The sequence below is a fragment of the Galeopterus variegatus genome, unplaced genomic scaffold (genome assembly GCF_000696425.1).
Source record: "Galeopterus variegatus unplaced genomic scaffold, G_variegatus-3.0.2 Scaffold1031, whole genome shotgun sequence".
Classification (NCBI taxonomy): domain Eukaryota; kingdom Metazoa; phylum Chordata; class Mammalia; order Dermoptera; family Cynocephalidae; genus Galeopterus; species Galeopterus variegatus.
In genome coordinates this window covers 423,784-451,726 of record NW_007727142.1, presented here as the reverse complement: position 1 = coordinate 451,726, position 27,943 = coordinate 423,784, and the positions used below count along the sequence as shown (strand labels likewise).

Here is a 27,943-nt window from a genome sequence, read left to right as displayed (position 1 = left end):
ACAATGTTGTCACATGAATGCTCTGGTAAAGGAGTGGAGTTTACCCACTGACCTGACTGAATGATGGGTGACATCTGTTGGTTGGTGGTAGACAAGGAAGGATGTGATTTGAATCGGTCTCGCTCTAATGTTGACACAGGTGTAATAAAATGGTTTTGATTCCACCCATCCTGTGGAGTTAAAAGAGAAAAAGAAACCTCTCAAAATGAATAATGACATTTCATTACAATAAATGATTATGAATGTGTACGCTGATGAATGCTAATTATGCCAGAGCTATTCTTGCAGCTTACCTTCTTATAAATGCTCCGGAGGTCCCGATATTGCCATAATGTATTCAAGACCTGGGCTGCTGCCTTCACCACTTTCAGAGATGATCTAGGGAGAGAGCGTGGATGTTAATGAATGTGGGCGGCACAGCCTCAGCTCCACTTGCAGAGACTCAGGCTGCAAACCAGTGGCCAAGAGGCTCCTCTCTCAGGACCACAGGGATGAAGGCTGCTGCTGGAAACAGCACTAAGGAATCAGGTGTGTCCAGGAGTCCATCAAGTTCCGGACTGGCCAGAGGTGGCAGCTGTGGCCAAGATGAGCCTAAGTTGAGGGCCTCTTTGGGTGTCAGCCCCAACCTCCCTCCATATTGCTACCAAGGACTGCTGACCTCAGTGACCTCACTAGGGCTTTGGGATTATAACCACGACCACACAGCCTGAGTGTGTGAGGATCCTCCCAAGTTAATTTGTACCCCCCAACCTTCATTACTGGCCCTTCATCTAATAATCTTTACTGCCTTCTTATCTTTCATACCTGTACATAAACAAATGCATATTCTAATGCTCGATTTGGAAAATATGGTCACATTACTTCCCCTCTCTGAAGACATTTTGTGAATGTTGGTGCGCATAACCAACATTCACTGAGCAGCTACTGTGGGCCAGGCTTTGTTCTAGATGCTAAGCATACACCATGAGGGAAAGACAAAGCCCCTGGTACTGGGGAGTCATCCTAGAGGAAAACATACTGCACAGCAGGGGAAATCACACCATGAAGGGTGGGGAGAGAGCAGCCATCACTCGGCTCAGGGTGGCTGCTGCCCTGCTGTTCTGAGAAGACACCAAGTATCCCTACTTACCACTTCTCTGAGCTGATTCTAAGGCAAATTTACAGTCACCACTATAGCTCCATGACAGAAAACCTTCTAATTTTTGCCACTGGTCCTCTAATCCCTAACTCCCGCTGCTTTATCAGTTAGGTGTCATCTAGAAGCAAAGGGAAATGTGTGATCCCAGCCTGGGGCACACCCTGAGGCCACACGACAGCCCCTGCTACAGAGCTGTGGTTTTAATACTCTCTGGGCACCTGGCAGAGGAATCAGTCCCCAAACTGAGGGATTCAAGATGTTTTTGCAGAACAAGCCCCTGGGCCTGCAGCAGAGCCAAAGGCACAGGGGAAGTGGTGCCTGCCCCCAAGTTTCTCTCCCGAAATTTCTGACTTTTCCAGGGGTTGGCATGACCAAATGTGTCTTTAGAGTCTGTTATGGTCTGAGTGTTTGTGTTTCCCCAAAATTCATGTTGAAATCCTAACCCTCAAGATCATAGTATCAGAAGGTGGGGCCTTTGAGAGGTGATTAGGTCGTGAGTAGAGCCCTCACGAAAGGGATTACTGTCCTTATAAAGGAGGCTTCAGAGAGACCTCTTGACCTTCCACCATGTAAGGACACAGCTAGAAGTTGCCATCTATGAACCAACAAGGGGGCCCTCACCAGACACCGAATCTGCCATTGACCTGATCTTGGACTTCCCAGCCTCCAGAGCTGTGAGAAATAAATTTCTGTTGTTTATAAGCCACACACTTCATATTTTGTAATAGCTGCCTGAACAGACTAACACAGAGGCAGAAACCAACGCAGGAGTGATGAGTGTTACAATAAAGTAAAAACATGAAAAAAGGCCACATGACAGAACATGCCCCTCTTAGCATAACAGGTTTTAACAGCTGGGAGACTGCTTAGCTTATAAGCATGCAAGAAATGCAGAAATAAATCTTTTCCAGTTGGAAATTCATTCTCTACAAAGGCCCTTATCACAGGACAATCCCAGGAACACGAGCCCTGTGCTTGCCCCTCCTTGCCGCAGACTTGCCTGTCTCCTCTGCCTTTGGTGATGTTCACCAGCTTCTCTATGCCCCCCGAGTCAGCCAGAGCTTTGGCGTTCTCCATGTTTTTGCTGGTGACCTCGTGCAGAGCACAGCAGATGGCCGCCATGGTCTCATCAGATAGTATGCTGGGGCCGTTGCCACCGGGAAGCCGGTTGACGAGGTCTCGCATGGCATATTTACCTGCCAAATGCAAAAGATTAAATTCTACTTTCAGAAGGTACTAGGTTTTTGTTATTGCTGAAAGATTCTGATAGTGTGCAGTCTATTAAGGATAAAACCTCAAGAGACAATAACAGGAAAGAAAATCAAAACCCACGGCAAAGAAGAAAAGGACACATGTAACTGTAAGGGGAAACTAACATTGCACTGTCGCTTGAAGAAATGATTGGTTTATAAAATATTACTGTCAACCACTGAAAGAAAATGTAAATCAGGACATAAAATTGGGTAGACTAATAAAGTTGCTTTCAACTATTTTCAATAACAGCAAGTAATGAAGGAATTATGATAGTAAATTTTATTCTCAATTGAATTCCTATGCATCGAAAATACCTCAATTTCCTTTTAAAGCTTTTTAAAACTTATCTTTGAATCTGGACCAACTAAGGCTGCCAAACAATACTTTTCATGAAATCTTTCTGGATCTTAATGTGTGAACTGAGTACAGTTATACATTTTTATCAAGTTGAGGGTGTACATCAGCTGATCTGACATCAGTACTGACGTTAGTTTCTTTAATAGAAAACACAAGTAAAATTTTGCTATTAAAATTTTAGGTCTATTACCTCCCAGGAGTAATGCAATTATAATAATAAGACAAGACTAGGGGAGTCTCACAGCTATTGAAGCCTTTCTTTACAGATACTAAATTTCTCTAACTCCTCTCCATAAAGAAATTATCTCTAGCTTTTTCAGTTTCAATTACCAACTGCAGAATGGAATAAGTGCACTGCAAACAAAAGAAATTAACTAAAACTCAAGTGAACATTTTCTTAGTTTTTTTTCTCCCCTATGCTAATAATTGAGTGGATGCTAAATGAAGTTTTTCTTAAAGACCTATTCATATACAATGGTAAGCAGTTGAAGACAGGCCTTCACTACACGCTGCATAATTTCCAGCATGTCAAAGGGAAGGCTTGGGTTTACTCACAGCAAACTCTGTTATGAAGAGTGGAAAAACAACCATGACACTGTAGGTCAGAAGATGAACGTGGTATTTGAGAACAGATGATAAGTTAGCACTGATGATTCTGAATACTCCTGAATGACCAAAAAGGTCCGTGACATGTAATTTGTCATTTTGCTAAGGCCCAACTTTAAATTGCACTCCTGAGGCTTGGGATGAGGCAGCTCCCTTTGCTTGGAGAGAACAAACCTAGCTGTCCCCTCAGAACCTACAGCACAAGACAGCAGGGTGGGTCCAACTCAGTTGAGTATGCAGTCACTTTTGTGAAGTGACAAACTTTTGTTTCTTTGTGAAAAATGACTTTCTGAAAAGAAAGTCCACTGCTAGTGCTGGTGATAGATGCGAGGAGAGAGTGAAGGGGTGGGTCAGAGAAGGGAATGGTCCTTAGGAACAGAAGTGCTGGGTAAATTAGAGCCAAATACCGAATCTGGGAGGGGCTGAGATCTCCTAGGAAGGAAGCAATCTTTGTAGGGAAACATGACAAAGTGATTCATAGAAAACTTCAAGAATGCTCCAGCTGGGGAAATAATATTCATCACTGGAGAGAGAAAACGCTAGTGAAAGTGAAAAAGAGGTTATTCACAGGAAGCACAGGGATGCGTTGAGAGAACCAGGTCTCAGCACTCAGCGGTATGGCTGTGCCTCCTGCACTCACTCCCTGCGTCTTCTCCCAGCTCTGGAATATGACAGGCCATAAGACGTATGTGTCAACCATGTCCTTTTTAGCATTAAGAACTCCCAAATTATACATGCTTCTTATAAGAAACTCGAATAATACAGATGTAACAAAAATAACTATAAAATTCCTCTCTTTGGGGACCCAAAGGATTTCTGTCAAGGAAGTGTGGGAACTGAGAGTTACAGCACATCTACAGGAATTAGGCACGAGCTGGACTATGAACAGGGCATGCAGGAACCTCCTTTCCTCTCCCTGGGGGACGATTTGGCTCAAAGGAATGGTGTGTTAAGAGCAGATTAATCTGGGCAATAATTTAAAATAACAGTTCTGTCAGGCACTGTGTTAGGGCTTATGCTGTATGTTGCCACATTTAATCCTCACGGTGTCTCTTTGAGGTAAATATTATTGCCTTGTTCCCTCTCTCCATCTGCCCCCCTCTCTCATGGCAGATGTATTTTAATATAAGTTCAACACAGATTCACGTGAATCCACATAAGATCTTGTCCCATTTCCCCCTCCTGTCCCATGACCTGCCACCAGCTGTGGGACTGGTATGGAGCTTGGTGGCTTGTAAAGGGGCTGCCTCCCACCATTTCTCAACTCCTCCTCTTAGCAAACCTGTGGTTAGCACAGCAGGGATCACCAGCTCCCTTTCATAGATGGAGCTGAGATAGTTTCCTTTCATTTCCAATCTAATGAAGGAATTGAGCCCAGGTGGGGTTATATAGGACATCTTGGGTTTCAAGACCAGTGAGCAGCAGATCTAGGATTGAAGCTCGGGTCTATGGGTCCCCGATCTTTTTTTTACTCCACAGCCTGCTTGGGACATGGCAGTGCCCTAGAGACAAGTAAGCTGCCTATGGCACAAAACGTACGGAGCACTCGCTGGGTTCACACATGTGCCAACTCCACCCTTGTATGAAGCTGAGGGTGAAGGCCTTCTAAAATTTTGTGCCCTAGGAGCCTTGCTTACCTCACCCTTGTCCTAACCCTGCCCAGTGATGGAAATGGCCTTGGGACAGCGGTTGTGCCCTAAGGTAAGTATTTACACAGTTCCAAGAGGGAAAAGCCACAAAACATTTTTTTTTATTTAGAACATGGCGGTGTTGAATTAGAAGATATTAATCCAAAAATTGGAAAGGGAGCATTAAAATTTTTTGCTGCTCAGGAATCAGACCTCTCTTGGGAAATAAAGACATCAAATCTATCAGAGTGTGTAATGTACAACTGAAATTGTTGGCTTTTCTGAAAATTTACCTTCCCTGATCAATGTTTAATTAATGAGTCTGTCTCCTGCTGAAAAAGAATGGTCACAAAGCAGAGGTCCCCAAATACGCCAAGAAACTGGGGACTAGGACTCAGTTGTTAATAATTTTAAATGCCATATATTTGTTAATCAAAAGAAGAGTTTTATAATTATAGTTACTCTCTTCATAGCTCACCTTCTCACCAGAACATACCTATGAGTTCCTTGTTGCGAACATCCAGCGCCATGTTCCTCAAGGCAGTAGCCACAGAAGAAACGACTCTATCGTTATCCATCCTCAGAAGTTCTACAAGGATGGGGAGCCCTTTCTCTTTGCGGACAGCCGCCCGGATGTATGCTGCAAACTTGGGAGCAAAATAAGGCAATGAGCAATATAAAACAGAGATACACTTTCATATGTTACTACTGCCTAAAAAAAATGTTTCCAAAAGATGAACTAATAGATTAAATGTTTTCTTTCTGATTGAAGATTAAATCTGCAGTGTCAGTAAAGAGAAAGCCATAGTTTGGGAGAAAGGCTGGGATGACTGATTTAAAAAGAAATGATGATTGATTTAAAAAGAAATCCCAAAGCCTGAAAAAATCTCAAAGCACCATCTGCCAGATATTTTTGTGCAGAAAAGAGAAGACAGTGATTACTTTCTTTCTCAGATACATAAACATGATTAAGGAAGGATCATGTATTTTCTTTGCAGTTGGCCCCACGCCAGGTCCAGGGGCTATAAATAGGATGGCAGAGACAGTAACCCATTAGAGGAGAAACTGTCTCCATCAAGTCATTTTTTTCTTTTTTTTTTTTTTTCCTTTTTGTTTTTTTTCGTGACCGGCAATGGATCGCAACCCTCAGTGTCGCGCCCGTACCGGACCGGGACCGGCTACGGGATCACAGCCCTCGGTGTTGCACCCGCACCTCGCTCAGCCAGTGAGCGGCCGGTCTGTATGTGGGATCCGAACCCTCGGTGTGAGCGCCGCTGTGCTTCCCAAGCGGCCGGTCTGTATGTGGGATCCGAACCCTCGGTGTGAGCGCCGCCGTGCTTCCCAAGCGGCGCACTGTAGCAGTGCGCCACCGGGCCGGCCCTCAAGTCATTTTTTTCTATATTACCTATACTAATATTTTGAGTTCCGTTTTCTGTCAAAGACACTGTTGGGAAAAATCCCTTGCCTAAGAAGAAAGGGAATTCTCTAGAAACATTGAGCATCATAATTCATACACTGTCAAAAAAGTAAGTATATTTGTGGGCAAAATGTATTCTCATTGAATATCAGTTAGCTGCTGCTTTCTTTCTTTTTTTTAAAAAAAGTCCTCAGTCAAGAAATCGTTTTGTGACTATGAGGCATCTCTGTGAGTGAGTCAGCGTGTGCACCATATGAATTGGATATGAATGTTAAGTCATCAGTGAAACAACCAGAAAAGTAACATTAGAAAACAGATCTTTAATCTTGTTTTAAGCTTTGAGCTATAATTGACATTTTTACCAATGCAAATCATCTTTCAAAACTTAGGATAATTGAAAGATGCCGCTCATAAAACGTCTAATATTTTCCTGCTGTGGCCAAGACACGAAGACAAAGATCTACTAGGCCTTTGTATATCCTGCAACATTAAATGTGATTGACCCCCCCAATTTCTTAAATACCAACAGAATAGTTTACTTTAATAACACAAATAAGAGGAAAAGATGCATTTCAAAGATGCTATTAACATTCTTCATATGAAATGAATACTCCTATGTTTCCAAATCGAATGAAATTTACAGGGGGGAAGTAGAGTACATGACTTGCTACAGGGTAAAGCACTCAGGCAGTTTTATCAATGTCTCTCTCAAAACCAGCAACAACAGATCCAACTCCTCCTGTCTCCCTTGGAGACGCCCAGCTCAGGCCAGCTTGAGCGCCCCTCTTCCTGAGCACTACAGTCATCACTGCTCCCAAAATAGCTTCTGGCCTGATAACATCTGTGGCCATGATTATCTTGTTTTTTTAATGAGGGTCTGATATTTTGACTCACTATCTTAGATACTTTTGAAGTCATGTAAATATAATGTTTATATTTTAAACAAGCTTGCCATCTAACTTTCGTTCACTAAATGATCCCAGAAATAAAATTTTAAGCAACTCAAATCACATCTATTTTAATTACTGTTTTTTTTTTTTTTTTAAATTATTATTGTTAAATGATCCTCTGGTCACAGAAACTGGAAGTGAACATTGGTTTACAAGATAAATATTTACAAATATTTGTGTGCCAGGTATGGTCCTTGGTTTATTATCACATTTATTATCTCATTTAATCCTCATAACCACCTCATAAGGTAGGTACTAGTATTAACTCCCTTTTACAGATGAGGAAACTGAGGACATAGATCTCGGCCTCCCTGCTAGTAAGCAGATGGGCCAGGACTCAGAGCCAGGTAGTTTGGCTCTGGAGCTAGCACTTAAAAACTAAATCATTAGCACTTCAATTAGGAACAACAAAATAACCACATTGGCTTAGCAACAGACCACAATTATCTGTACATAATCAATATAGCAGTGCCTGCACGAAACGAACCATACCTATGCCCATCAATGCTTTTCACTATCACAGATAATACAGTGGCCAAAAGCATCTTATTTGGGGAGTGGGATGGGGAGAAATAGCCAAAAACAAGCATTATAGTAACTCTACTAAAATACATACGTCAGGAAATTTCCGGAGGTTGAAAATGCTTCAGGACTATCTGGGAAGTTGCTAGACGACATTTAAAAAGTTCTGGAAACTTGCTTATAGGGTTAACAATAGGAAATTGCCTTCAACTTTCCTAAAGTCATACATCTAACCAGGAGACATGGAAACTTCAGATGTGTGTGTTCTGTAGGCATCTGAGAAAGGAGCAGAAGAGGTCCTCTCTCGGTGCTGCCGAGCCTTGGCTCTGCTTCAGGCCCCACCACCTATCACCGGGCTGCTGCACTGGCTCCTGGCTCCTGAAGAGAAAAGCCTCTACTTTTCTCTTCACAGAATCCACCTTCTGCACTGCTGCAGAAGGGATCCAACAGTGTCCACATCAGCCTGTCTCTGTCACTTGTCTGTAGGTCAGGTCAAGGGTCCTGCAGTTTGGCCTCCATGATGCCCGGCTCCAACCTGGGCCACACCCTGTCCTGCCCTCTGTGCCCAGTGACCAGCCTGGGGTCCTGACTCACTCTGTCCTCTCCTCCTCTCTCCTGCTGTACCCTTCATTTGGATTGCTCTCTCTACACTCCCAACCTCAGACTCTGCTGGCTTCATTTTAGTCATCCTTAAAGATCCAATTTAGGCAGCACCACCCTTTCAGGAAACCTTCCCCGCCACCTTGCTCCCCTCTTTTCCTGACTTGCCCTCATCCTGCCAGGCTGGGTTGGATGTCCTCTCTCAAGATCCTGCAGCACACATGTCCTGTGGCTTCTACACTGTGCTGACACGGTCTGTTTTTCTCACCAGCCTTTGGTTTCTCATGGAGAGGGACTATGTTGTATTCATCTGTGGATCCCCAGAACAACTGCTTGTCTCCTCCCTCCCTTTCACAGACACACTCTAAACAAGTGGGTCCCTTTCACCAATATGGCTGATCTGACTGCAAAGACGGAAAAAAGCGCAGACAAGCAGAAGACACCCTACCTTCCAGTTGCCAGCAGAGAGGTTCTGGAGAGATCCGGCAGAGCCTTCCAAGGTGGCTGGGTTGGAACTTTCTGCTAGAAGAGTCAGATATGGTTTCACCACCGATGGATGCCACAGCATCTCGACCCCTTTGGGGGACTTAGACAGTCCTGGGATAGGACCTACTCCATCCCACTGAAAGACAAACAGCACGTGTGAAATAGAGGCAGAATGAGCATGATCTCTAACACCTGAAAATATTCATCTCTGCTGGACTCAGCTATAGCTATGTAGAAATTTTTTTTCCTTGCTAAATATGTGATTTCTCACTCCCAGAAAAATGAGACTTTAGTTTCACATCAAATAAAATGCTAACTTGATCCTCTTGAGGAGTCCTCTTTTTCTTTTTCTTCTTCTTCCCCCAGCAGCTTGGCTCAGAGTCTTTGCTGGGAGACTCTTTTCCTAGTAAGTCATCCAATTCATTCAGTCCCAGTAGCCGGGCCTGAGGGACCTCCAGTTCCAGCCGATAGGACAGGTTCCGCAGGGTGCACACGCAGTTCTCCACTGTCTGAAATCCAACACAGCATATAATGAAAAACATCATAGCACGTTACAGCACAATGTTCTGAACTGAACACTATTGATAGGAAATACATGGAGAACTACTTTTTATTTATAAGATCCTGAAGCAATCCAAAGAAAGAATTTTGATTCTAGAGTTTTTTGTGGGATACCCAAATGACAGGGTGCAGAGCCATCCTCAGTACAACTGAGGAACTGATTTTAGGCTGACTAAAATGTGCAAGGCTGTGGCCCAGTGCTTCTGCTTCTGGACTGCTGCAGTGACAGACTGCAGCCAAGACGCCAGAACCTCACTCTTCACTGCTGCAAATCCTCAGCATGATAACAGGTGTCACCAACTAACTCCCTCTCTGGGACAACCCCTACTCCCAAGTCCCATCCCTGCCTCCTCCTCAATCTCCCAGCTCTCCCCTCTGAGGAATGTTTGGTGACTTCTTCCTCTATTGACATTGTGCCTTCTGCACATGTCTTTTGTTCCTTAAAGTCTATATCACATCTCTAATTGAGAGGCCCACTGCCACTTAAACTCAGAGTATCTGAAACCAAGTTCAGTGTCTGCCTACCCAGCAAGCTCCCCTTTCCAACTTGCTTACTCCTCTCAACTTCACCTGCAGATTTTTTGGTTTAGTGAGGCTCAAATGAAAACTTGGCTGTCTGTCACCTTGAACTCTCCCCAACCCTCTTCCTGAGTCTATCACTCATTCTTCTTTCCTCTCTCAGACTCACCTTCATAGCCCAAAACCTGCAACAGGCTCTGCTAGTCCAGCCCATCCTGACACCCTGTACCTAGCCCACCTTGGAACTTCTGACACTTTTAGTTCCTCCTTCCTGTTTCTTCCCACTGTCCTCAGCCCCTGGGGTAGATCCTGTATGGTTGCCACAGCCAACAATTGATAAGCAGAGTGCCCTGTGCTCAGGCAGGGATGGAGAACGCAGGAGGGGGAGTGGGAGGGGCGCATGCTGGGAATGGGCTGGCCAGCGGGGCCATGCAGGAGGGGCTGGCTGTGGACAGGTGCATCAGGAGCTGGCGCTGGGGGAGTGGGGGCTGTGGACTGCACTGGGGCAAGAAGGGCTGAGAGGCTGGGGGATTATAGTGCCTTGGCCAGGAGCTTTTATTTGGTAAACACTCAAATACAGATGGGTCTGATTCCAGGAGTAGGGGTTACAGGATTGGAGGAAGCAGCAGCAGGGGCAGTTGCCGTGAGAACGGGAAAGCCAGGGTCCCGCACACTGAGTCCCTCTGCTTTCATGGTTCTGAGGCTCTTTTCTTAAGTTGCCCCATCCCTGTCAACCTGTAATTTTTAGAGACTCTCCCTTTGATCTGGAGTGTAGCTTCAAGAGGAGGAGAGGCTCCAGAACTTCAGGATGAATCAACAGCATGAGATAGTGGCATTCGGCAGCTGCTGTCACCTGCCACCACCCTCCCACGGCTGGGCAGGCACTGACCTTGCTGTCGTAGTCGGATGTGTTCACACACGTGTGGATCACGTACAGCAGCGAGTCCACCAGCCCCTCACAGGACCGCATCTGCTTCCGCGCCTCCTCCCCTGCCGAGCTGAGGTTCCTAAGTGGGGTGGGGGTGGGGGGGTACATGTGGGAGCCGCTGAGAGTGCAGCTTTTTCTTTAGCCACGCAGCCTTACCTTCCTGATCCCAGACAATGCACAGCAGGGAGCAGCCACTTAGATTTGGTTTGATGAGGCATTTTGGAGCTTGCATTTCCACATCCCAAAAGCTCACCATGATGGCCAGCTCTCTACTGTCCATGCAAATAGAAGGGAACCTGGGCAACTGAACTTTGACCATACCTCTCTCATGACATGTCACTTTCTAACAACTCCTAAAGTAATTACTTAGGGCCTATTCACCTCAGCCTCCTCATGTGTAAAAAGGGGAAAATAATAGTAACTACCTCATAGGGTTGTTGTGAGGCAGAAATGAGTCGCTATACATAAAGCAAATAGAAAAGTGCCAGCCGCGTAGAAGGCACTGTGTGCGTTAGCCAGGGTAGTTGTTATTTTTAGAAATGCTTTATTTACCTCCCTTGTTAGGCCAAAAGGTCCTTGCAGTCCCCTGTGCCTGTTATAATATTTTCTATATAGCAGGGGGTCATTAAATATTTCTTGAATAAACAGAGGAATCACATCATTTCTTGTATAAAAATTTCAAGTTAAATATGGAAATTTGCTTATGTTAAAATTTTTCTCATCTTTTGAATTACAAAAAACCCTGAAAACTGCTTTAGGTCTCATCCACACTGAAAATTTTGATATCAATATGGCTACATAAATTGATACTAAATTATAAGGATCTATTTTATGTCCCACTAACAAGGGATCGAGGCTAACTCTGAAATTATACAAATTAAGAATTTGCAAAATTTAGACTAGATCGGGGGATTTGGAAGGACTTTTGCTTTCACCTTTGTTTTTCTGGGGCCTGAAAGACACTGTCACCTGTGGTCCCTCCTCTGCTCTCATCTTGTAGCACCTCTCTGCAGCATTCAACAGCTGACCTCTCCCTTTCCCCATGGTCTTCAGGGATCCCACATTTCTCTGGTTTATCCATCATCTTGCTATCTGTCCTCGGCCTCTTCTGCCCTGGGTTCCTCCAGGAGTGCCCAGGGCTTTACTTTGGTACCTTCTTGTCATCACCTTTGCATTCTAGATTCTTCCTTCTGCCCCTTGGCTTTAATACCACCTGTGAACCACCATGACTACCAAATGCCTGTCTTCAGCCCTGACCTCTCTCTAGAACTCCAACTGCTTTCCTGACATTATCACATGCACAGCTAATTAGACTTCTCAAATGGAAAATGGTCAAAACTCTCAACTGTGCACCCTCCAACCTTTCTTCTCCCCTCCCCCTCATCTCATCAGCAGCACTTCCATGCTTCCAGTTGATGCAGCCAAAGAACTATACGTTAGTTTTATTTACTTCCTTTTCTTTGCCCCCTGTATTTAATCTATTAGCATGAGTCGGCTCTTCCTCCACAAAATAACCCAAATTTGCCTGCTTCTCTCCAGCTCCAGGTTTAGGCCACTCTGGTAGTTTGCCTGGATCACTGAAACAGCCTTACCTCCCTGGCTCCGCTTTTGCCCATCTCAGGCTTCCACACTGTAGCCAGAAACCAGCCCCAATCCTCCCCTGCTTAAAACCCTCTGATGGTTTCCCATGGCACTTGGAATAAAATGTAAACTCCTTCTTCTGATTTACAAAATCCTACACAACCTTGTACCACTCTGCCCTTTGCCCTCTAAGCTACAGCCACAAGCTTATGCCTGCCCCAGGGCCTTTACACTAACCATTCCCTTGGCCTACAATAATTGTCCTCTGGACCCCCAATCCTCAACTGAGTGGTTCTTTGTGATATTTCAGATGTAAATTTAAATTTCACCTCGAGAGACCACCTGACCACAAAAGTGACCACCCAACAACTCTTACATCACCCTATTTATTTTTATGGCATCTACTGTTACTTTCTCTTTTCCTTATCTGTCTGTCTTCCCCAGGAGAACATGTCCCATCAAAGCTGGGACCTAGTCTCTGTCTTGTTTATCACTGGTTTCACAAAGAAGGCATTCACCAAATGTTTATAGCTCTGAACCTCTGGGGGAGCCCAGGAGTGTGTCTTGCCCCTGGACTTTCCCTTCAAGCCTAGCTGGCTGGCTGAGGAGTGATCACCCCTCCAGGATCCAGGTGTATCCATGTGCGGGAGGGTGAGATGCTGCCTCCTCCGATGATTGGTTGGCCACATGACACACCCGGTGATGTGGGCATCTGAGTCAGGAGAAGCTGGGCCATTTTCTGAGATCCTGACTCTCTTTGCCTGCCCCGCCCCACCAACTTTTCCCTTGATGAGGGGGCCAACAGCCACCTGTCACAATGCTGGAAGGCTCCAAAGCAGCAGCACAGGGCCCTCTGTCTCTCAAGCTCTCTGTTGTAGAGATGCTCATATGTCTTGGCTTAAATGTTAAATGGCGTTCACTGAGTGTTTGCTCCTTGACTCTACACTAAGCACTTTCCACACACACCTGCTCACTCCTCATGGCTATGAGACAGCATTAACATCCCTAATCTAATGATGAAGAAACTGAGGCTTTGAGTGGGACTGCCAGCCAGGTAGTCTGAGGCCAGAGTCCATTCTCCCTGCCACCAGGCCACTCTGCCCAAGGCTTCTGTTTCCAGTTTCCAAGGCATTGTATGGCTGGGAACCAGGGTCAAAGCTGAGCTGATGAGTGTTAATGGCATATAATGAGCTGAACTGTATACACTTAGAGGAGGCTTTATGGATTTTAAATGCTAAGGGTGATGACCAAAACAGTATTTGGGCTCATTTACAAAACTTGAAACCAATGATTGTTTATATCACACACCTCTTTAGACCCTTTTAAAAATAAAAGGTTTTAGCCAACATTTTGAATTTAAACAAAAATCAGGCTGCAAACACATTAGCAATCTGAATGTAATAACCAGGAAAATGCTGTTATAGTGGAAAAAACTGAAATTTTGGCTATAATCTCAAACCAAAAGGGCCTTTCTGAATAATTCACAGAACAGTCATTTATAAGATAACTTCTTTAATGCCACAAGTCTGCTCATAATGTTTTTCTCACAGAATAACAAATGGAAAAGTCCAGTGGCCCAAACTTCCACATAAAAATGAAAACTCAAATAGATGTTAAGAAAATAAAGTCCTCCTAAAATCACTTTATCTATGACATGTGTTATTTAATTAGAGAGTTAATTAGAAAGAAGAAATAAAGAATTTACCTCAGGCAACCTGTGGTGTTACGCAGAACTAGTGAAGTCTGAAATTTAATTTTATGATCATCATCAAAAGAAGAGTTATTCCATCCAGAGTGTGGAACGATCACAGTGTTTGTTAAGGTTGAGAGAGCATCTCGAATGATTGTCATCTTCACAGCATCACATGAGGATAAATTCCAAAGAACTCCTAAAAAATGAGATTTCAAAAATCAAATCATTAGTTAGAGATCCTGCAGCTTTTGGGATGAAATAAACACGTCAGCTGCAAGTGATACAAACTCAAGTCTATTCCAAACCTAATTTATGGCTTATATTTGCAGCCAGGCTGGGGATGGACCCTCTAATAAAGTGTTGAGTGAACATATGTGAGCTTTTGGCAGTATATTACAAAGCCTTAATATTCACTCTCAAGTTTTAGAGCCTCTGTATCTATCAGGCAAGATGACTGCAGTTTTTGTAAAGCAAATTGGAGTTACTCTGTGGGGCGGAGGGGTGCAAAACAGGTGAGGATCATAAATACAATGCATCTACGATTTTTGTGAAACTGCTGTTTATTGCATTGGCCCTTACATTCATTGGCTGTGTGACAAGCCATCGTTGGGATTTAGTACTTGGAAAAAATTTCTTTTTCTTGAAAGACTGGCATGTGTCTCTTCATCATGCTTTCTTTTCTTACCTTTGTTACCAGGAAGCTCAAGCTTAAATACAGTGGTTGCAATAACTCTACTGGCACAGTTATATTTGTTCTCTCCTCCTTATTTAAATGAGGTTTAAATATTTCCATCTCGACTTTAAGAGCTTTATTACCATGCCACGTGCTTTAGGAGCACAAGTTACTGTTGTTTCTTTTTGGATATAGGTGAAATTAACAATAAATTACTGTAACTCATGTCAAGATTTCTAGGACAACAGATCTTAAATGTAGCTTATTAGAGTGTTATTTAAGTTGATAAACATATTAGAGGATTTTCATTTGTGTCAACTATGAGGTGGGTTAAATTGTTGTTACAGCAAACATGTTTTCTAATAATTGCTCTTACAGAAATTAGAGCAAACCTGAGATGATACTTACCCTGATGTCATTTTCACATCAATTCATTTTCCTGAGTAAGAGGGAAGGAGGTAGAAAAGAGCTGTTTTTCTCTGTACTAAAGTCCCTCAGAGCCCTACACTTCTGACATATCCTTGGCAAGTTGCTCAGATGTCTGTTCAATGCTTTCAGAACTATTGATACAAAGAAACCCTTGTGGCCCTGTGGAGAGGAAGGAGTTGGCAAAACGTGCCCATGTCCATGGATGTATGTCAGGCTCATGAGCATGACTGATCAAAGGTGCTGGGCTAGGGACAAGCCTGAGAACTGCTGCTCCAGTGTGTTGTGACACCAGGAGCCAGCCCAGAAACTGCCTGCTCAGCCTCTCTGGGTGCTGCTGTAAAGGAGGGAGACACGAGAGAGCAGATAGAAGCTCTTTCCTCTGAGGAGGAAGGAGAGGTAGCAGCAAAGGGTTAGAACCAGAGACTGAAACAATACTCTGACTATAAACTGAGGGAGGACTGCCCCTTCCCCAGCATGCCTACTCCGGCCCGTCTACATGCTGTGCAGGGGATGATGGGTAATGGTGGCTGATGCTTGTGTTCCGTCCTAGGTTCTGTGTTCTGCTCTGCACCTGTGCCCACTCCCCCCCTCTTTCACTTTGCTTTGACATCTGGACATCACTGATTTGGTTTCCTTTGTTCTCCAAGGACTTTTGCCCTTTCTCTGCTCCTACGCATAACTACAGCCTTTCACTACTACAGTAGTGGCTTATCTAGTTAGGCCCAGACTGGTTCTCCCTTCAAGAGGGGTGAGCCTGGGATGGGAGGGGGATTTAGACAGCTCAGAATCAGAAGTGAAGACCTTGTTTTATTTCTGAAGGTTTGTTCTGTTTCCCTTGACAAACCTCAGCTCATGTAACTATCTTGTGGTCCACAACAGAAGGCATGTAAGGAAAGAACTTAAATTCTACAGCTGGAACTATTTCTACATGGATTCTTATACAACTGGCTATGTTTCTCTCTCAAATGTTTTGTGGCAATCGTTTCAAACTGTGCTCTCTGTATTCTGGGGACTTGCTGGACCCCCTAGGGGCAGCCATCTGAGGAGCTGGGGGAGGAGACCTGGCAGCAGAGCTCCAGATCCCCATTTCAACTGACCCAGTACAGCTTCATATTTCTGTGCTCAATATTGGGCTTCAGTGTGTTTCTGTTTCAAGAAAGGGTTTCATATCTAAAAGACATTTGATAAGCACCATCTTAGGGAAAAGTACTAGAAGACTGGTAGGAGGAACCCAGGAAACAACTGGTAATCTGTCTTGTCCAGATAACAGGAGGAGAGAGAGAAGACAGAAGAAAGAGTGGGTGGGGGCATAGCAGGTGGGGTGACTGATTCTGCCACAACATGGCTTTAACACTTCCTGCTAACGAGGTCAACCATACTGAACCCAGGGCACTGATGGGGCCTGCAGGACATGGGCCAGCCACAGTGGCAGCATGTGGCCTGGAAGCTGTTGATGGGGAAAGGGTCATTTTCTAACCTCTACTGCTGACAATTTTATAACATGTGATTCCTAATGCCACTAGCGCAAATTCTCTTTCTGTCAAAGTCTTTTAAATTCCTCACACTACACAATTCAACATTTTCCAATAAGCTGTCTTCTATTTCACAGAATAAACATATTCCAGCAAAGTTAATTGCAAGGCATGTTATGGAAAGTAAAGCCTATTATGTTATAGGCTATAAGTATAAAATTGAATATATCTGTACAGAAAATTAAACAAACTGTGTCAAAAACTTCAGGTGGAAACACGACCAAGAAGAGGGGTAGTGCTTCTGTATGTTGGATCCTGGAGGTGATGCCTAGAAATTCTAATCACTGGCAGAAAAACTTGTTTTTTGTCATTTCTACCTCTACTCCTGGATAAGACCTACTTCTGTCAAGAGGATATTTCCCAGATTGGAGGATTCCCCTGATTTTCCATGCTGGTACTAGAATTTTGTCCGGCTATTTCTTCTTCTTCTCAGGCATTTAGAATGACCAATGGAGTTGTATGTCATTCTGTGGTTTACTGTTAGCTATTGCATTTATCTGGGATTGGGCACAGCATTAATGTTCATAAGTCAATACAGACAATAGTAGCATTACCATTTACTGTGGCTTTGCTCTGTGCCAGGTGTTATGCACTTTACAGAAGATACCTTAAAGAGTTAAGCTGCCCCAAATGAATTAACTTTCCCATTTAATTGTTTTATGGATTTGAAATTTTTAAAATAATGAACATTTATATTTCTAAATTTAATTTAAATTTAAATTTCAGTAGGCAAGTATGATATGAAGAGGAGCAAACAGTCTACTGTCATCTGTTCTTTTGTCTTGTTACACATATGCAAGACACATAACACGCGCTCAAAAATATTTATTGATGGATCCATTTTATATCCTGCGTTTGATTTTAGATTTCCCTTTTATTCAGACTTAGCTCATAAGTATTACTGTCCCTTTGTGTCTTTTCTTAAAACCGAGCATTCAGGGGTGTTTTTTAAGGTCTGTAATTATGGGGAGAGGGTCACAACAATGTTCTGGATCTTTTACAGAATTTGTCAGCACAGTTGTGCCTGACACTCACACTGAGACCAAAACAGTTGGCTGCTGAAACCACCTTCTTAACTATGCAGATAGGAGAATCCCATTGCTGCTCCATCTCCTGGAATCAGAGGTAAGAGTTATACCAATGGGCCAGAATCCCTATGCCTCCAACCTCAAAACAAAAAAGGAACAGTGTTGCCAAATTATAAAATGTAAAATATGTAACCCTTTGGTAGACAAGCTGACTATGCTATCTTTTGGTCACTGAGAGAACTGATTGATCACAAAACCAGTCCTCCATAAAAATTCAGCCTTTCATTTCTGTAACTTCAAAAAAATGTTCAAAGTTATTCTTGGCCAGAAAAAAGGAAAGATTCTATTTTTGCTAAGTATATGGCATTCAAAGGACACCACAAAGGCAGCTTTATCATCCCGCACTATATTATCCCACTAATCCTGCACTTTGCCATGTAACATAAAGAGCTACAACATTTGGTGTGGGTTTAACTAGCCATTTCGAACATCAGAGCAATTTCAAGACACTGGTCTTTCTTCCTCATTTTCTATTCCCAAAATAAGGTTATGTAAAGCCAAAACACGCAGTTCTGATCAACAAATACTGGATGAAAAAGGTTCAATTAAACTTAAAAGCCCTAGATATGGAATGATTAATTTGGCTTTTCTACTCAAAGTAAAAGCACCCTTCTTAAGAAAAGCTAATAATACCTGTGTGCACTCCACACCGCTAAAGTAGTAATAAAACAATGTTCTCTTCACTTTGTCTAGGGCTTCATTTAATGGGTCAGGAAGAATCTTGCCAGGGCAGTAAGTAATGAACGGAAAATACACCAACTTCCAGATGCAATAAGACTGATGAGAAAATGGAGAACCTCAGGATTAGCATTCTCCATCAACATGATAAACCTCTAACTCTGACATCCTAATGCTAAATTTGCTTCAAAAACATTTACCAGCCTGCTACATTGTCTCCTGGTTCTTAAAGAGAAAGTTAAGAACAAATTATAATTTGGTTTAGGAAGCTTGAGGTTTTATTTAATTTAAAGCAATTAGTTATTCATTGTGAGGACTAAGAATATACATATACAAACTAATTTAGAAAATATTAGGAAATTTTATGCATATTATTGTAGGAAATGCTACTTATTCTTTACCACAGGGAAAAGTACACATAATTATAAGTAACCAATAATCACAATGAAATAGTGCCATGAGAGATAAAAGTTCATTTCCCTCACAAAGAACGAATAAAGTAATTAAAATACCATTTCACATAAATCCTACGCTGCAGAATTTTGAAAGAGCTCACATTTAAAACTAGCTTTATAGCTATTCTAATGGCCAACTGATAATTTTATAGTCAAATTAGAAGCTGATACCCTTAGAACTAGCTTTATAGCTATTCTAATGGCCAACTGATAATTTTATAGTCAAATTAGAAGCTGATTTTACTGATTAATTAAAATAATAGCAGCTATTTGAAAAAGTATTTCTTAAGGGACATTAAAAACCAACCAAACGTTTGGAAAATGCGATATTTTTGTAGCATGACTACACAACAGTGTATATAATTATTTTTCTTTCTGATATAAAAGACAATCTCAAATCATTCATTTTTATATAGCATTCCATTTATGCCGTTTCCTAATTATTAAAAAACAGAAGAAAACAAGTGTTTGTAGACATTGCCAAAAGAAAAAAAAAAAGCCAAAAAAATAGCAGTGTACTTCAACAATCACCACTGAACATGCCCCACATTTTCTGTCATGAGTTAGCCGCCTCCTCAGTGTCTGCTCTTGATGCTCTTGTTTTAGTCATACTCTTTCACACCATGTCCATGAGGACCCCAGCCTTGCGAACGACAGGAAACGGGACAACAGACGCTAAGGTCATGGTCCCACCACTCCTGGAACTGAGCAAGTGTCCTGACAGGTCAGCTATCACGACTGTGCTCCAGCTGTCTGGGGGCAGGGACAGGGGCCTGGCAATTCTGCATCTGTGGGCTTGTTGGAAAGGGCTGGTGTCATGTATACACACCCTGCAAGCATTCTTGAAAAACGGGGGTAGAAATACTAGATGAATGGTACAAATATAATAACATCAGGGCTGCAGATGGCGTATAAAAGTCCACAATCTGTGGATAACAAGGAAGGTGAGCCTCTGAACCGAGGGCCCCTGCCTGCTCCTAGCACACGCCTCTATTATTACTCTCTAGACAGTCTTTGGCTGCAACACTCAGGATCTAGCAAAAATACATCTCCATTTCTTCCCTGTACAGCTGCCCCTGAAATCCTCTTCTTACCTCCAGTGCAATTTTTATAAACCTCTGTGGCTTTCTCTTGGGACGAGAATAATGTGAAGACGCCACAGCGATTACATCCCCTCACAATATGGCCACCTGCCACTTCCTGCCAGCCTTAAAACTGTACACCTCGTACCTTTTAGATTGACGTTACCTCTACTCAAGCATGTATAGACCTCTGCTCTCCAGTATGGCAGCCATCAGCCACATGTGGCTCCTGAGCCCTTGACATGTGGTCAGTCCAAGTGCAGATGTGCTGTGTCAAATACACACTAGATTATGAAGACGTGGTATGAAAAATGAATGTTAAACATCTCACTAACAATTTTTATAAGGATTAGAAGTTGAAATGATGCTTTGGAACTACTGGATCACATCAAATACATTATTAGACCAAATTCACTGTTTTTTTTCCCTTTCTTAAAGTGGCTATAGAAAATTGAGAATTACATGTGCAGCTCACATTATACTTCTATCGGGCAGTGCTGGCAGAGACACCAGTTCATTTTATGCCAGACTCTAAGGGAGACACTTAGGTGAGTCATTTACTCTCAGGAGTGCTCACCACAAACAGTTGCATGGCAGTTGTGACAAAGGGTGGAAATGCTAGGCATTCCACATCCGTCATCACAAAAACACATGCAACAGGTACTGTTTACCACCTGGAAAGCTGGTACCTGGCAGAGGTTATCTGCCTGGAGGAACAGTGAAAAGAAAACACGTTGATCTGGCTCCAAAGCCCACACTCACTTGACTCCATGCTGTCTCCCCCTGGATGTTTTTCAGAGTATGGGAACTTCTGTTTGGAAGAACCAAAGAACCCCATATCTGAGCTGGAGTGTGAAGGACAGAGGCCAGGGAGAAGCAGCCTGGGTTGGGGGGAGCCCTTCAGGCAGATGGTGGCCCTGGGAGAGGTGGAGGAGTTGGGGGGCTCATGGCTGGGGCTGGCCTGGAAGGTGGGCACAGGGACTGAAGATTTGGACAGGCAGGTGGGGAAGCCTGAAATGCAGGCACAGGTGTGACCCCAGGGATGACAGTGAGGCTTAATAGGCCAGAATCTGTTTCCTGAGGTAAGTGATGAGGAGGTGACAGGAAGGCCAAGAGGAAGGGGGAGTGCTTGTGGTGAGAATGTGGAGCCCGACATGAGCTGAGGGTGGCGTCAGAGATGAAGGAAATAATCTTGGTGATATATGATCATTCCCAGGGTTCCTAAGATGCCACCATCTCAGCAGAGGTTCCACTTGACGGGGACCCCCTAGTGCAGCTGAATGCGCAGAGCTGCTCCTGGCTCAGGGCACGGCTCAGGGCTTTTCATCCCACCCGCCTGGCTGCCACAGCAGGCATAGCTGGCCTGCTGGGTGGAGGGGGACTTGCCTTGCTTGTGTCGGAGCTCCCAGGGTTCCTGCACATAGCAGATGCATAGTGATCATTAGTGATCATTACTCAGGTCCAGTTGCGCTCCGAGCGTCACTATCTTGCATGAGTGGGTGCTCGGGTGGCCTGAGGGAAGGAGCTTCCCAGGAGTGGGCTGTGTGGAACTGAAGACCTAGGCTGGCTGCAGAGGCTGTTATGTTCAACTTGAAGGGCGACAGCTCCTGCTGTGGAAATTTCTCCCCAGTTGAAGGGCATGTGTGATAGACCTTAAGAGAACATTAGACTGTTTCTGTGATTTTGCAGGCACAAAGGTGGATCACAGCACCTTTGCAAAGATCTATCAATTTCTAGAGTTCCATTTGCAGAATCACATTTGCATTTCAACATATTCTTCTTCATTCTAGGTAATTCTACCACTTTATGGGTATATTGAGAGGATTAATGATGAAATCTAGTTATATAGTCCTACGTTCCCTGGAAAGGCATTTTGACAGAAAAGAAATAAATTTACAATTCAGAAATGCTGACTGACAACTGCCCATGAGGAATGTCAGGGATGGTTCCTTCTGTTCAAGGAGAGTTAGTAAAAGGGAACAGGTTACATAACAGGGATCAGAGAATGGTTCTGAGGCAGATGTAGCAATGAGGGCGGCGCCCTGGCCACTGAAAGTTACTTCAGTGTTTGATGCAGAATCAGGTCATTCACACTATCATACTAAAAGTTACCCAAGCCATATGTTCTACAGCTGACTTAATGTGTTCTAGGAGCAAACTTCATCTGTGACTGCACTAAATCTTCAACCCAGTTTGGTACCAGCAGAATCTCAGAGACAAAAGTGCCTCCAGTCATAAGCTAGTGGGTATCAGACAGACTCAAACTACAAAGCACTTGAGGAACCTGAACTAGTATCTCCTGGACACATTCACTTTCAGTTTTCTCCACATCCCCCCACCTTCCTTGCATTTACAGGCCGTCTGTGTCATTACAGGACCTCTTTTTTGCTGAGAAATTCTCTGACTGCTGGTTAACTACCCAATTTCTTTATGTGACCTTCTCAGGGTCTCCCCACTTGAAAACTTCATTTTGCTCAGCACTTGGAAGCCTACACTCAAAATGTAAGGTCAAAGTCCACTTACAAGATTGAATCTTTTCATACTGAGAGTATAAATCTTGAAATATTCACAAGACTAAAACCACATTTCTCAGGTTTTCTAGCAAACTGAAGCTTAATGATATACCTGATCATAGCTTGATGTGCCCATGCTGGTGGTGAAGTTCAAGGACATTTCTTTATAATCCTGGGCAAAATTCAGAGAGTAAAGCATATTGTGGAGTTTTTTCTTTTCCTCTTTTGGTGGTAATTTGAAAGGACAAGGGAAACAACATTAAAAAACAGACATTTGCACCCCCAAATTTTGCTCCTGTGTAGCACTTCTCAGTGACCTGGGGATGGGTCAGGGCAGGCAGGGGCAGGAGTAGGGGTGGAAAAACTCCAGCCTGCACATCAGAAACTCAACCTGGAGACTTGCCCACTTAATCTCTCTGGACCCCAGTTTCTCATCTGTAATATGGGAGCAAGAGTAGAAGATTTCTTTAGAGCCCTTTCCAGCTCAAAGTTTTCTGACTGAATTAAGAATTGGATCATTTATGATAAATTGTTTTGTTACCAATTAAACTTTTTAAAATTTACTTTATTTCTCATTATCAATTTTTATGGTTTGAAATGTTCAGTAAATGAGAGAGCGAAAGTGTTTCTGTTGTTATTTTTCTATAAAGTGGACCAAGTGATAAGGATCCTTACTGATTCAGGCTGAGAACTGGGAGAGGATGTTGTTAGATTTCTGAAAATGACTCATGCAGCTCCTGGCAGCTCCTGACAGCTCTAGTGGTCCACAAAAGCAAGACAGAAAGTAATAGACTGAAAGAGAATAAATAACTTTTTTGAAAATCTTGAAATATTCAAGGCCAAGGGAACGTATTTAGTTGTTTCATCCTATAAAGGCAAGTAACAGAAGGCTGAATGCATGTCCACTAAGCCCCAGTTCTTTAGAGTATATAAGACCAATTCTCGCCAGAACGTCCTGTGATTTGCTAAACCTTAGCCTGGTCCATCTACCTTTCCTTAGTGCATAACTATCATTTTCTGATTAATTTACTGTCTAATTAGAAATATGGAGCTAATGATCAGGAAGGGAATATGCCTAATTTCATGTTCTTCATAGTGTCTGGCATCCATTGCTGGCATCCAAAAAATTTAAAATGAACAGTGTGGAAATATTTTACTTAGCCATACAGATGAATATCACTTGCTAAATAGGAAGGACTGTGAATATAGCAGTCATATGAACAAAGTCTATTATTATTCAAGAACAAAGGCTACTTTCTGGTATTTAACACCAGTGTTAATTAGGGGGTAATAGAAGTGCGATAGTTTCAGGACATCTGGTGCATTACAAAGCAGGCCTCCAGATTCTGTGCAATATCTTCAATTTCTATAGTTTTAAAAAATGATGCTTTCAGGATGTTCAATAACTTGAAACTCATATTTCTTAGCTTAGAAACACTATTTAATTATCTTGAACAAATGAGCTCAACATATCTTCTTTAGTGACAAGATGTTCCCACTTTTTATCCATAGTCTGTGGCCTAGCAGACATTCATTTTATAACCCAACTGGGGAACAACGATACTTCACCCAGCTTTCAATTTTCAGCACAATAAAAGCAAAAAGAACCTTTGGAATAATAAAGAAATCACCCTAATCACCCACATATATCAGCAATCACCAAAAGAAAAGCTCATTAGGTTTCAACCTGGAAGATGTTCAGTGCAATGAAGAGAACACAAGAATCATGTTACGTGTTAGAGAACCATTTTAATTAACAATGACAGCCACACTGTCTTGGGGAAATATATTTGGCAAAAAGTATTTTTCTCCCTCTGAAAATAAAAATGTGGCCAAAAATATAGGCTCTGGGCAGTTATTATATTTAAAGCAAAGGCAAGGAAGGCATCTTTCTAAAAAGAATAGCTAAAATTTCTTTAATTAAGTATAGTAAAAATTGCCAAACTGAAACAAAGGGGACTAGGAAAAAAAGACTTTGGATTAATAACTAGGTTGAATTACTTAATATTAAGAATAATAGGGCACCTAGTTTCAAGGGGATAGATAGTAATTTCTTTAAATTATATAATATTTTCAACACTACAATTAATTGTGCTTTAATATCTCATGATCTTAAGCTGACTGTAATTTTCACTGAAGAACTTTTAGACCATAACTACAAAGGCCAAGCATGGTACACAGTTGGCCAGGGCCATGATATTGTGGATGACAGTGGCAGAACATTGAAATTTGGAAGGTAATGTTCTATTTTCAAAGGGGATTTTATAAGAGAGGGGCAGCTGATAGGGAAGGCTGTCATGGTGACATAGCACCCCACTGTCCATGTTTGGAGCACTTTGCTTTAATGAGGATGGTTTAGACTGGGGCCCACTTTCCTGGTTAGGAGGGGCCTGGGTGGCTGGATCGAGGGCTGAACTGGTCTTGTACAGCCATTCCTAGGCAAAATGAGCTCATGAGGGTTTGTCTTTCTTGCCTTCTCAAGTCATATCATTTGATATGCCTTCTTGCTGCTTTCTGGACAACCTTGCTGCTCAGCCTTGACCCTACAAAGCCATGAACTCCCTGTGCTAGTGTGGAAGCTGGACAGGGGATTCATGCATTGGATGGCTGATTAAACAAAATGAATTTTGAGGTTCCCTCCTACCCCTGTGATTCTACAATTTAAAGACAGCTTATGAGTACATGACAGGAAGAGTTAAAGAGCTCAAGGATCTCTGAATGTTTTTGTGCTTTAAAACATCAGGGATCAGTCACTCTTAAAATATTACTGAACATCAGTTAAGGTTGGTACCACTGAACTGTAGGACTGAGAAATTTTGTTGTCTCCATAAATCTTGGACTATAAATGTATGCATATACACACACAGAAGCAACCATGCTGGATTTATATTGTGACTTGGTAATTGCACATATTAGCTAGATAATGTTTACGTATAAATCAATCTCAGGCCAACATTCAGCCTTTTGGAATTAAAACTCATTTCTGAAGTCCTCTGGTTCAACTCCTTTACAACTCCAACTGAATCAGTTTATACTCTGACCACTCCCATTCCAATGTTTTCAAGAGAGTACAAGCAACCAGTCCACATATCAAAATAAATTATTAGTGGTAAAATTATATAGTCACAAAGCAATTCTTAATTTCCCCTACTCTATAAGTATGTCCAAAAAATGCTTCCTAAAGCCTAAAAGCTACCAGCAGATATTTCCAAAAGAAAAATATCAGAGTTTGCTCCTAGTTTTACATTGGAAGTGATACTGTCTATTAGGAAAATAGTTCTTGAAAGAAAACACTCATATCTTCTCAAGGCCAGGTCTCAAAACGTCTTCTGTTCTTAACCACTATTACTGTAGCCACACAAAAATGATAAAATGTGGAGAAAAGCATCTAAATTAGCACTCCATTCCAGAGTGTGCCCCAGGTAAATTAGTAAATAGTGAAGTCTGGCTCTACCTCAAATAAATTTGATTTATTTTTAAATAGAAAAAATTTTACCAACTTTCATGTATTTTCTTCCTGTTTATCACAAAATCTTACAAATTCCTTCAGCTCAGCTCAGGAAAGTCACTGTAACTGGTTTTCCCGAGGAAAAGCCTCAGAAAGAAAATTCCAGAAAAGAATTATTCCTTCTGTGAGATTTTCTTCCTGTTTATCACAAAATCTTACAAATTCCTTCAGCTCAGCTCAGCTCAGGAAAGTCACTGTAACCGGTTTTCCCGAGGAAAAGCCTCAGAAAGAAAATTCCAGAAAAGAATTATTCCTTCTGTGAGAGATTATGACAGAACAGAAAAAAAGCTGCACATTAAGAATGCAAGGACCAAGTCATCTGGCTAGTTAATCAAAAGAGAGCCAGATCTGAGTAGAAGCTGTGCTTCTGATGTCAGGTTGTCCCTGGGTCACTGCTGATCTCTTGGGGTGCCACATATCATTCTGCAGCTTTGTTGGTTGCATAGAGTGTTACTGTGAGAAGATTAGGGGACACCACACAGTAAGTTCAGAGTGACGGGAAGAGAAACATTAAACAAGGAAAGAAAGCACTCATCATATATCGCAAATAACACCAGCTCCTCTATGCTCCCCTAACAGGCAGCTTAGGGTAAAGTTTGAGGCATATTCACACTGACTGTATTCACTTCTAAGATGGACACTGACTACAGTTTTCCTTTTTCTATTTATTTAGCTTGTTCTAATTTTCATTTTATACATGCACACGCATGCGTAATTTATTTTTTGGTGTGAGAGGGTAAGATGCCTCAAAAGCATCTCACAAAGAGGGAATGTTTCCTAATAAATCAATATGTAATTCAGAAGTGTTAAGGAATTAATATTCAAAATCCCATCAAGGCAGGCAGTCCATTCCAGAGTTTAAGATTATATATAAAGTGCATTTTACTTTTAGTATGTGGATTTCATACTTTATTTGGAGTACAGGAAAATACAAAGGTACTTCAAAAAGTTTGTGGAAAAATGAAATTAAAAGGTAATTCAAAAATTTCCACAAACTTTCTGAAGACCCCTCGTATTAATGCTGAATTTGAACATTAATATCTTATGAGAAAGTTGATTCCCCTTAAATATCAGATGCATGATGGTTTGCTACCTTCCCATGTTTCTGAATTATATCTGACAGAACCTACAACTCTGTTTCATAGTAGAAGCCAGTGGAGAATGGGATTAATTCCAAAGAAATGTAGTTAAAAATTTTAAATTAAATATCTTAAGCATGAAAAATAACATAGTAAATATAAAACAAACACCCAGGTGTCCACCATCTAGCTTTGTAAAATATTAACATTTTGTTTTATTTGTTTCAGATTTCTGTGAAGAAGTAGAGCTGCAATACATTCCCCAGCCCCATTTTCTTCCCTCCTCACAGAGGCAACCACTATCTGGAATCTATTTTTATCATTCCAATCAGAAATTTTAACTTTACTGCAGTGCATATATCCAAGAATAATTTACAGTCTTAATCTACATATTTAAAAATGTTATACATATAGTATCATGCTGCAGTTATTCTGCAAATGTTTGTCAAGATATACCTGTGTTGCTATATATAGCTCTAACATACTTATTTTAACTCTTGTACTGTGTGAAAATATTGTGATTTATTTACCCATTCTCCTGCTAATGAATACTTACTATTTCCCCCCAAATCTCTACTATGCACAATGCTGTCATTAATTGGTCCTCCTGCAGAATCGTTCTTCCATCTCAACCTCAAGTGCTCTTGAACATAGCTGCTGGCACTG

General features: G+C 42.2%; 1 protein-coding gene across 6 annotated transcripts in view; it reads right to left on the bottom strand.

Moving 5' to 3' along the window:
• The window catches only part of PKP4 (plakophilin 4), a 235,230-nt gene that overhangs the window by 7,485 nt on the left and 199,802 nt on the right, over positions 1-27,943 (bottom strand). For all 6 annotated transcript variants that reach the window (XM_008574306.1, XM_008574309.1, XM_008574307.1 and 3 more), the window contains 8 exons: positions 14,253-14,436; positions 10,928-11,045; positions 9,276-9,467; positions 8,921-9,094; positions 5,480-5,630; positions 2,139-2,334; positions 294-378; positions 53-170 (listed from right to left, as the gene is read on the bottom strand). In XM_008574306.1, coding sequence (XP_008572528.1) covers positions 53-170; positions 294-378; positions 2,139-2,334; positions 5,480-5,630; positions 8,921-9,094; positions 9,276-9,467; positions 10,928-11,045; positions 14,253-14,436 — 1,218 coding nt within the window. The remainder of the gene's footprint in view (positions 1-52; positions 171-293; positions 379-2,138; positions 2,335-5,479; positions 5,631-8,920; positions 9,095-9,275; positions 9,468-10,927; positions 11,046-14,252; positions 14,437-27,943) is intronic.